The sequence below is a fragment of the Rutilus rutilus genome, assembly GCF_951802725.1.
Source record: "Rutilus rutilus genome assembly, chromosome: 5".
NCBI classification, from domain to species: Eukaryota; Metazoa; Chordata; class Actinopteri; order Cypriniformes; family Leuciscidae; genus Rutilus; species Rutilus rutilus.
The window spans coordinates 31,382,571-31,393,286 of NC_140213.1; the positions used below are offsets into that span (position 1 = coordinate 31,382,571).

The 10,716-nt window shown below is 34.7% G+C and overlaps 2 protein-coding genes across 2 annotated transcripts; one reads left to right on the top strand and one right to left on the bottom strand.

Annotated features, from left to right (window-relative positions):
* The first annotated feature begins 904 nt into the window (after positions 1 to 904).
* Positions 905 to 4,362, top strand: cfap161 (cilia and flagella associated protein 161). Its single transcript, XM_084409001.1, has 7 exons — positions 905 to 1,098; positions 1,202 to 1,282; positions 2,134 to 2,372; positions 2,447 to 2,528; positions 2,618 to 2,776; positions 2,866 to 2,939; positions 4,054 to 4,362. The coding sequence occupies exons 1-7, from the start codon at positions 916 to 918 to the stop codon at positions 4,244 to 4,246; spliced, it is 1,011 nt and encodes a 336-aa protein (XP_084265127.1). The 5' UTR covers positions 905 to 915; the 3' UTR covers positions 4,247 to 4,362.
* On the bottom strand, positions 4,315 to 10,387 carry il12b2 (interleukin 12B 2). The gene is made up of 8 exons (XM_084409000.1): positions 10,091 to 10,387; positions 9,291 to 9,372; positions 8,463 to 8,711; positions 7,963 to 8,065; positions 7,714 to 7,877; positions 6,476 to 6,639; positions 5,955 to 6,080; positions 4,315 to 4,738 (listed from the first exon to the last, which is right to left on the bottom strand). Exons 1-8 carry the CDS (start codon positions 10,214 to 10,216, stop codon positions 4,583 to 4,585), a joined length of 1,170 nt encoding a protein of 389 aa, XP_084265126.1. The 5' UTR covers positions 10,217 to 10,387; the 3' UTR covers positions 4,315 to 4,582.
* Between the last annotated feature and the right edge of the window lie 329 nt (positions 10,388 to 10,716).

A 10,716-nucleotide genomic window follows, 5' to 3' on the forward strand; every position in this document is an offset into this window, starting at 1 on the left:
ATTATTAATTCACAAAGAAAATTGGTGTCCTTAAAGGTTGGATTTTTCCTAATTTTTTAAATTAAGGCATTAAGTTCAATTTCCAAAATATGATTTTTTATTCCTCTTTTTAGTCAACTTTAGCATGGGTGTATTAACTTATGCATTGCACTGTATATATGAGTGAGTGTTTTTCAGAGTGGGTCTGATTAACTTGAGTGTTAATTAACACTCAAGTGTGAGAAAGTCTGAAAAAGAACATGGTATGTCCCCGTACATAGTTTAAGTCTATTAAAACCGTAAATGGTTACATTTGAATACAAAGAATATTTCATTCTACAGAATAATTTGTATTACATTTGTTCATGTGATAATTCAGTTTTATGCAAAAATGTGCAAGTTTCTTTTTTATACTTTAAAAAATATCAAGTTTTATTACTGTCCCAATTTACCTTAACACATTAGATAAAATAGGACCATAACATTTGGCTAAAGTGGGACACCCTATTAAAATAAAAGATAATATTGCTTACTATCAGAATTTTTACAGTATAACTCATTATTACAAAAGATTTCTATTTTAAATAAATGCTGTTCTTTTAAACTTTTTATTCATCAAAGAATCCCGAAAAAAGTATCACAGGTTCCAAAAAAATATTAAGCAGCACAACTGTTTCCAACATTGATAAATCAGCATATTAGAATGATCATGTGACACTGAAGACAGGAGTAATGATGCTGAAAATGCAGCTTTGCATCACAGGAATAAATTATATTTTAAAATATATTAAAATAGAAAAGCATTTTTATAATATTTCACAATATTGTGCTGTTTTCTGTATTTTTACCACAAAACTTGGAACAGATCAAGAAAAGGGCGAAACGGTTACCATGAGGACGTGACATGCGCATGCGCAGTAGCGCACATGTGTTGTTATGCATCCATGGAAACAGCTTTTATCTGTAACAGGGGCATTTTGTTCACGTTTGCATTTTACATTATATTTACACATTTATCAGTCTGTCAGGCTTTACAACGGCTGTGACATGGCTCATGTCCGGACCTTTAATCCGCGCGTTCTTGAGGGAAACTGGGTAGAAGACGTGGTTTTAGAAGAGGTTTGTTGTTTTGACGCATTTAATAAGGGTTAACGTTACAGAGTGTGTTCCAGTAACGTTAGTGAACTGAACACACGTGAGTAAATGATCAGTGTCTTTGCAGGAAGCCCTAAAGAACTTCATTCTTCAAAAAGAAAGAGGCGAACTCACAGTCCAGAAAGTAGGACAAAACATCCTGAAACCAGTAAGACAAAAAACTATTTTCTGATATAATATGACAGAAGAGTCTTTCAACAATGCTGCAAGATGATCGGGTTTATCAGATACAATATCAAGATGAAAGATAATAATTGATACTCTAACGTAATTTGTTGTCTACCATTTAGCCTATTATTTAAAACCTTTTCGTAAATGGTTTGCCTTAGGCCTATTTGATTTTTTTTTTTTTTTTTATCTAACGTTAATGGTATGACAAATTAAATTTTGTATGGAACATTATTTATTATAAATGATTTATCCATGCACTTCATTTTTTAATTTTTTTTACTCATGTACTATCGACATTTCTAGAGATAGCCTAACGTTAGTTCACCCAAAAATGAAAATTCTGTCATCATTTACTCACCCTCAAGTTGTTCCAAACCTTTAACGTTACGAGTTTCTTTCCTCTGCTGAACACAAAAGAAGATATTAAACAGTTTTGGTAACCAGACACCATTGACTTCTATAGTAGAAAAAAAATGAAAAATAAAATACTATAGAAGTATCAATGGGTGCCGTCAACTGTCTGGTTACCAACATTCTTTCTAATACAGGTTTGGACCAGCTTGAGGGTGAGTAAATGATGAAAAAATGGGTGAACTATCCCTTTAACCAAAACAACTTATCCTTCCTCTTTCAACGACATCTCTTCTCTCCTACTGGCACTTCCAACGCACAACCATCAATTCAATTCCCGATGGACAATATCAAGTCCCGCACCTACATTTTTTCTTGTTAAAGAAGCCTTTTCACTTGGATATATGTCATAATTGGGACGAAAAGATGCAACTTCCGTCTTGTGTCGACTTTTAAGTGTGTATATTTTTTGTTTAGGTGAGTTTATCAGTGTCGCAGGATGGCTTTCTGCACTTTGGTGACACAATCATGCTGGTGAACTCTGGAGGTGGAGAACATGACCAGCGTGGCACTTGTGTTCTTAGCATCATTGTCGACACCAGTGATATCGCATCAGGTTCACAGACAAATTCAGTCCGCCACCTTCTCGGGCCCCTCCAAGTGGGGGGATCCCACAACATGACCCCTTGTGTTAGAAACGCCTTTATCATTACAAGGTATTGCACATGCACATTCAGATGTACTCAATCGCACACCCATAGTTGCTGATCTGTTATATCATGTGATTCAGTGTTGATGGGACCTCTGATGGAGAGCTGCTCAGATACGGTCAAAGCTTTGCCCTGAGAACCACTGCAGACTTTGCCGGAGAGGTAAACAAGCAAATGAAATGTATGCACAGTTGTTTTGTAATTGCTGAGTTTGCCATATCTTAACATGCAATCTGTTTGACTCTACACAGCTGTTCCTTTCCAGTGATCACAGAACATTTCTGAAGTGTGCTAAGAAGTCTCGACTGCAGGAGTTGAGTTTAGTCGAGGAGTTTGATTTCCAGTGCTGGTGGAAGGTCATTTACTTTGACCCCCAAGAAAGGCTTGAAAATGAGGGATACCCTGTTCAGGTGCACACACTTTCAAACGAAATCTTTTTCAAATGTACTTGTTTTTATTGGCAACTTAATAACCTGGCGTGAATGCTTTGTTTTGGCAGGTGAACAGCAAGGTTTTGATTTCCCACTGTAAGACAAATCAATGTCTGGCTGCGCTCGGCAATCACATCCTATGGTAATGTTTTATTTCATACTGTGAACTTTTTAATTCAAATGCTGAGGGAATGGCTTAATATTACAAATTAAATTCCTAATCAATAAAATCCGCTTTGCATTCTTCATTTTCTTGTTATCTTGTCTCACTCAGAAATATGTAGTTGCATTAAGAAGTCTCTTATGCTCATCAAGGCTGCATTTATTTGATCAAAAATAAAGAAAAAAATAAAGAATATTTTGAAATAATATTACAATTTAAAATAATGGTTTTCTATTTTAATATACTTCAAAATATAATTTTTTTTTATGATGCAAAGCTGAATTTTCAGCATTATTACTCCAGTTTTCAGTGTCACATGATCCTTCAGAAATCATTCTAATATGCTGATTTGATACTCAATTATTATCAATGTTGGAAACAGTTGTGCTGCTTAATATTTTTTTGGAACCTGTGATATTTTTTCAGGATTCATTGATGCATAAAAAGTAACTTTTTACAAAATAGAAAACTTTTCTAACAATATCAATCACTTTACTATCACTTATATTATATATAATAATTAATTTCTTTCAAAAAAGCAAGAAAAAAAATGGCTGACCGCAAACTTTTGAATGGTAGTGTATATTGTTACAAAAGATTTCTATTTTAAATAACTACTGTTCTTTTTAAACTTTTTATTCATCAAAGAATCTTGAAAAAAAGTATCACAGGTTATAAAATAGTAAGCATATATTAAACATTATATAATATTAAACTGTTTCCAACATTGATAATAAATCAACATATTAGAATGATTGCTGAAGGATCATGTGACACTGAAAACTGGAGTAATGGCTGATGAAAATTCAGCTTTGCATCTCAGAAATAAATGATATTTTAAAGTATATTCAAATAGAAAACCATTATTTTAAATTGTAATAATAATGTTTTTTTCTGTATTTTTGATCAAATAAATGCAGCCTTGATGAGCATAAAAAACATTAAAAATAGCAATGTTTCCAAACTTCTGACCATATATATATATATATATTAAGTGTATATATACTTGAGAGCTTTAAAACAGGTCAGTCTAATTTAATGTTCATTTTTTGGGGATATTTACTAGTGTTTTCTTTTTTGTTCGTGTGTTTAGGACTCTGTTTGGTAAAGAATACGAGCTCACTGCTCACACCTTCTTGGACTCCCATAAAGCTGAGCGGGACAATAACCATTGGCTGTTTTTTACGGCTCATCCTGCCAATCAAAATGAAACCCTGATGCAACTGCAGCAAGACACAGTCATAACGGATGAGCAAATCGAAAACCAAGAGGACACTGCAGGTTAAACAATGCAGTTAAAAAGAACAGAGACTGAGAAGGAAATAACACAATAATAATATCAATAAATATTTTTGAAAAGCATTTATTTATTTATATCATTACTATACACATTTCCATTTGCGAGCTCTATTAATTTTTCTTTTACAAAGGAGAGAATTCCATAAAGCCCCAAAAGGACTCACTGTTGCCCCCTGCTGTTGAATACTCAGCTCAGCTTTGCAATGTTTATTTAAGCAATCTTATACACAAATTCACTCTCTATTTAGTGTTAGTGTTTGAATTAGCATAAAAATATACTTTTAAATATTTTACTTTTAGACTTTTAATATACTTTTAGGAATTCAAAAAGATGCCCAGTTCAGAAGTTTCTTCTTTTTTTTCCCCATGCCGGTTTTCTTGCGATTTTTCTTCTTATTTCTTATTTCTTTTTGTTCTTTTTGCCTCTTCTTTTCTTTGCCTCTTTTTTTGGTACGGTTTCTTGTTTCCCCGCCGGGCACCTATACAGAGAACAAGAAATCATGTGCATTCTGTCGTAAACACACACAGATATCTGGACTCAAAGCTTCTCTCTCGTATACACACTGTTTAAAACTTTGGGGTCAGTAAGACAATAAATTGATCAGGGAAAGACATCTTTCCATCACTGGATTAAATTACATTTTAAAATACATGAAAATAGAAAACAGTTATTTTTAATTGTAATAATATTTCACAAAATTACTTTTTTACTTGTTGATTGCTGATCAAACAAATAAATTTGGTTGAGCATAAGAGACTATTTCCAAAAACATTAAAAAACCTTACCAACCCCAGACTTATAAACGTGTACAACTTTATACTTGTGCATCTGCAATACATTCAAGCATGTTAATTGTAAATCAAAGCGAAATGCTCCTATCAAACTCTACATTTTTTTCAAGCGAAAGCAAGCAAACATTCAGAGATTGTTTTAGGGTTTAGTGAAAGATGGATAGCTATAGCTGTATAAGACGTTGAAATGTTGATTTTTAATGTTTGTTTATATGTCTTTGTGGTGTTTTTTTATTATTTTTTATATGCTTTAATACAAACCATGACCAAATTCATTCAAACATGGTCTGTGTAACATTAGCAACACATTATTAGCTGTTTGATAATGTAGTCAAGCAAAAGGCTAATCATATTAATTACCGTTATGTGTTGTCGATATGTCTCTACGTTGTAGAAAGCGATACATAAAATGCGTTATCATTCTGATATACACGAGCCTGTATAATTCACTCTTCCACTTCTGAAGCAGTTTATGTTTAAACATATATGGCTGAATTAAACCAGTATTTCCACTTTCAACTTGGATCAGGTATTCTGAGCTGGTTTTAGTGAGTGGAGGCGGGGCTAATTTGCATATTCATACATTCACGTATTATTAATGAAGCAAGGGTGTGCATTCAAGCTATTTTAAGGCGTGCAGAAATCATTTTCACAGGAAAGAAACGTTTAAATATGTCATAAAATTATTGACATTAAGGAATAAAAAGACAGAATAGAAGAGCAAAGGTTTTAATAGGACAAAGACATGGTGCATACAGTCGTGTGTAACAGTCATATGTAACCAGTGTCATGGTCATTCATACATAAACACATATATAAATAAATAAATAAGGAACAGGAAAATGGGACAGGACATATAAATAAAGGGTTCAGGAGGAAGGGAGGTTTAAATCTCTAGTTTACGTTTTTCCACAAGGTCCACTCGCTCCACTGAGAGAGGAGAAGCATGTCTCTGGAGCGCACCCTTAGTTTTCTGACATGCCCTTCAACTTTAATCTTTGACCCCTCCTCCCATTCTTTAGTCTTCAGCTGTGAATATACAGGAACAGAAAACAAGAGAATTAATTACAGTTCTTAAAGAAATAGTTCACCCTAAAACGAACATTATGATTTTCAGTAATTAATGACTTGAATTGAGGCTGTCTACACTGGAAAAAGCGACCGTTCCAATTACAAATCCATTTGTTCTTCGTACAAGAAGTAGTACGTCAGAAACAGAACGGGGCATCGGTTTACTGTCGGGAATGTGTGTCGCGCCTCGCTGCATCCGGTGTAGACAGCATCACTGATTATAATTTTGTTAAATTTCATCGTGAAAGGAAGTCATACAGGTTTGGGATGACATAAAAGTAAATGATGATTTCATTTTTGGTGAATTAATCTTTAAAGATGTGCGTTGGTGTGTGCAGGAGAGCATTTCGTACCTCCCCATTGTGTCGAATCTGGTACTCGACCTGATGCTTCAGAGGAAAGAAACTGGGGGGCTGCGGCCAGGAAGAAGGCGGCTTCACCTCCAGTTCTATGATTTGCTCATCACTCCCCTCATTTTTTACTGTGCAGATTGAAATGTCTGGACTCGCTGGCTTAACTAGGAAAAACAAGAGACATTACTTTCAATCAATGATGATGTGCTTTAAACCAGTGTTTTTCAACCAGACCCCCACTAGAGGGCCTCAGCAAACTTCCAAAAGGGCTTTGAAAATGAAAAAATGCAGAAAGATTTCTTATTATTTGGTTATTTTTTCAATGAGAACATACATCTTTCTTTGTTTTTCAGACCGAAAATTCATTCGACTTCAGAACTCAAGCATGGTTTGGGAAGGAGTCAAGTGTAGCACTGAACTCTGATTTGGACCAAGCAATCGAGCCAAGAGTGCCTGAATTTCTTGGTAACACTTTACTTGAAGGGGTGTGCATAAGACTGACATGACACCTTCATAATCACGACATGGCGGATGTCATAAATATGAAGGAGGTCTTATGCATGTTTATGACAACTGTCATTAAGTGTCATTCGCTCAATTATGACATTTTTAATGCAAATATGACATTGTTTGAGATGTCTTTGTTATGACAACTTGACATAAACCAATACATCATAACCTGTCAGGTCTTTGTCATGACAACTTGACATTACCAAGACAACATAAATTGTCATTAATATGTCATAAACATGACACAGCAGATTAATTATCAAACTTAAGAAACCACTTTGCTTTATGGGTTAACATTTCATTAAACTGTCAGGTGGCTGGTTTTGACATTGGCTGTCATGAGGCCATTATAACTGTGTCATGAATGTTTTTCTTGACCTCAACTACAGTGGTACAAATTTAATTTGTCATGTTTATGACATATTTATGACAGGTTGTGTTGTCTTAGTAATGTCAAGTTGCCATAACAAAGACATCTCACACAATGTCATATTTGCATTAAAAATGTCATAATTGAGCGAATGACACTTAATGACAGTTGTCATAAACATGCATAAAACCTCCTTCACATTCATGACATGTGTCATGTCACGATTATGACGGTGTCATGTCAGTCTTATGCACACCCCTTCAAGTAAAGTGTTACTAAATTGGGTAAATACTTTAAAGGTAACTAATTTACTGAGTCAATCAGAGCATAAACTGACAATCTTAACCCACACACTCACCAATGTCTCGGAGGTAGAAGCTGTAGTCAGTTTTCATATAGCAACATGAGGAAACTGCCTCCCCTGTTATCAGCAGTCGCTCAGATTCTTCAGAATAGGAATTGGTTGAATGTGGGAGAAAAAATACCCCATCCACAGGCTGTGACACCCAGTTACCATTATCCCTAAATAAACACCAAATGCATGCTCAGTTGACTCAGTGATAAAATCGGCTTATTTTATCTGTGGGTGTGATTGGATGTCTGATACCTTGTATTGCGAAGTCTGAAAGCAGTAAATTCATCTGAGGTCCAGGTACATTTGATGTGTTCAGTGCAGGAAAGAGTTTCAGCTGTGCAATTGATGTTAAACACTGAAAAGGAAGAAAGAAATACGCTGAAAAAGCTGAACCTGACTGAACAGACATAACTTGAATACTGTCTAAAAACTTCTTGTTTGATTTTATTAGTTGGTTGTATTTAATATTTACATTTAGCATTATTGTTTCCCTGCTGTTTATGACTGTGAGGACATCATTAGCGAGAATCACTGATCTAGAACGAAGAATGATCAATGTGTAATCTATTTATGTAATATTGGATGGTTAACTAATGACATGGTTAATGAATATTGGAATGCCTCAACATCCTTTTTGGTGTTAGGATGACATTCCTATCAAACAATCATATACCAAACCTTATTCCTAACCATAACCTAACCTAAAGATCTGATTGCTTGACAGGGATGTTAGGAATACATGACGCTCCCACCTGTAGCTTCTTTAGACTTGTCAAGCAGGAGATAGGTGTAGTCTTCAAGACCCATATCACTCCAGCAGGTGTATTTCCCGATTTGGTCTTCCTGCAGGTCGATCACGGTCAGATTCCGACCACTGAGTTTTTCGAAAGGTGATCCCTCTATGTCCACTGTGTTATATGCGTCCTCACGTTTCCATGTGACACTGTCTTTATCCGTTTTACAGGTCAGGGTAACGGATGTGTGTTTCTCACCAATTTCAACTGCATAAAGAGAAGCAATTCAGAGCACAGAACAGATTCAGTCACCTACACTCAGAAAAAAAGGTCCAAAAGCTGTCACTGGGACAGTAGGCTACCCTTCAAAAGGGTTCTAATATGTACCATTTAGGTACTAATATGTACACTTTTGGTACCAATATGTACCTTTGAGGGACTAAAATGCACTCTTTAGGTACAAATGTGTACCTTTTGAAAAGGTACCGCCACAGTGACAGCTTTTGTACCTTTTTTGAGAGTGTACATTGTGGGCACTTTAATATGCACTGGCATAAAAAGTGACAACTATATTTAATACTCAAATGGACTCAGTAATGAACTATCTATTTATCTCTTTGTCCATGGTCCATCCATAGATATATAGATTAGATTTATTGACTGATAGATAGATAGATAGATAGATAGATAGATAGATAGATAGATAGATAGATAGATAGATAGATAGATAGATAGATAGATAGATAGATAGATAGCCAAACAAGTGGGGAAGTCCCAACTATGATATAAAAACTGCGTGCGTGCGTGTGTGCATGCGTGCGTGTGTGTGTGTGTGTGTGCTCTCACATTTATCAGGGAAAAGGTTAAGCGCAGATATCCTCGTTATGGACAAACAGAAGAGAACGATGAACCTTATCAACCAACCCATCTGGAGAAAGAATCCGAAAATTGAAATATTAAACATGTATTATTTGTTTAATTCAATGATCAAATGATTATTCAATGATCAAAAGAAAATGCAAAAGAAAAATTAGCACAATAAGCACAATCATCAAGCATAGCAATATTGCTGAACGTTAACCCATATTGGTAATGATCAATTATAGCCTAATAATAACGGTCATCATAAAAATATATACAATAATTTTTGCAATTGTAATCCCTGAACCAAGGATATATATATATATATATCTATTTTTTTTTTTTTACAATATTTATATTAACATATATCAATTTAAATGAATGTATATGGGGAAATATATGTAGCCTATTTTATATACCATTTTATTCACCATTAAAGTTTTTTTTCCCCCAGTTCTTTTAAAGGTTCCAAATGAATTTTACAAATGAGGCTATACAAATATTTCGCATGATCTCCAAATTAATGAGCTCATGAAACTGACTGTACAGAATTAAATATATAAGATTCGGCGAAATGTTGTGTAAACTATAGAGTATGTCACACTGCAGTTTATCAGCTTTCCAAGTTTTATGTACAAAACTATTGAAACTATGTTGTTCAAACTTATGTTTCTCTTATTTTAACCCTGTATATGTGTATAGCCTATAAACTTTTAAATACATCTAGAGCTGTAATGTAAATAAATATGATTCAGTTTGTATCTCCGAGCGTATGCATGTCTTACCTTCGTCCTGTTGCGCGCTTCAAATTCAGCGCAGAAAAAATCAAGCGCGTCTGTCAGCGGTGCGACGTGTGTTCTTTTGCGGGGTCTGTGCGTGCTTTTATACAGTATAGCTTTTATCCCACACATTCCCACTCGATAACACCCACGTAACCCATGGGCAAACTTATGCGGATTCTTAGAAAGAGTTCCCTGTATGAACTCACTATGAACAAGTGTTAAAATTAGCAGTAAAGACGCGCGCGGACATTCTCTGCTAAATTACTAATAGAGATGGGTTCTCTTCCCCTCTCTGTCATCACTCCCATTATAGACCAGTTTCAGAAGTTCTAAATGTGCTTGTTCAAATAGTAGCCTATAGTATAGTGTGTAGTAGCCTAATAAATACAGTGTAGTTTGGTCAATTTGGGCACATTGAAGAGTTCAGATGCAAAAGCCTCTAAGTGCCATCTGAAATGATCATTTTTTATCAAGCTTGCATATTTAAGCTCAATAATTTCACTTAAATGGCAATGCAAATTACCTATTAATTGTCATTTAAGTGAAATTACTTAACTTAAATATACAAGCTTTATAAAAATGATCATTCTAGAAGAAAATTTCAGATGGCACTTAGAGGCTTTTCCACA

Coding starts and splice junctions, on each gene's coding strand:
- cfap161 (XM_084409001.1), top strand. CDS start 916: ATGCATCCATGGAAACAGCTTTTATCTGTAACAGGGGCATTTTGTTCA. Junction 2,529..2,617: donor CTGCAGACTTTGCCGGAGAG/GTAAACAAGCAA, acceptor GACTCTACACAG/CTGTTCCTTTCCAGTGATCA. Junction 2,940..4,053: donor CTCGGCAATCACATCCTATG/GTAATGTTTTAT, acceptor TCGTGTGTTTAG/GACTCTGTTTGGTAAAGAAT.
- il12b2 (XM_084409000.1), bottom strand. CDS start 10,216: ATGTGTGGGATAAAAGCTATACTGTATAAAAGCACGCACAGACCCCGC. Junction 8,712..9,290: donor TAACCTTTTCCCTGATAAAT/GTGAGAGCACAC, acceptor CTCTTTATGCAG/TTGAAATTGGTGAGAAACAC. Junction 6,640..7,713: donor CTTCTACCTCCGAGACATTG/GTGAGTGTGTGG, acceptor TGTTTTTCCTAG/TTAAGCCAGCGAGTCCAGAC.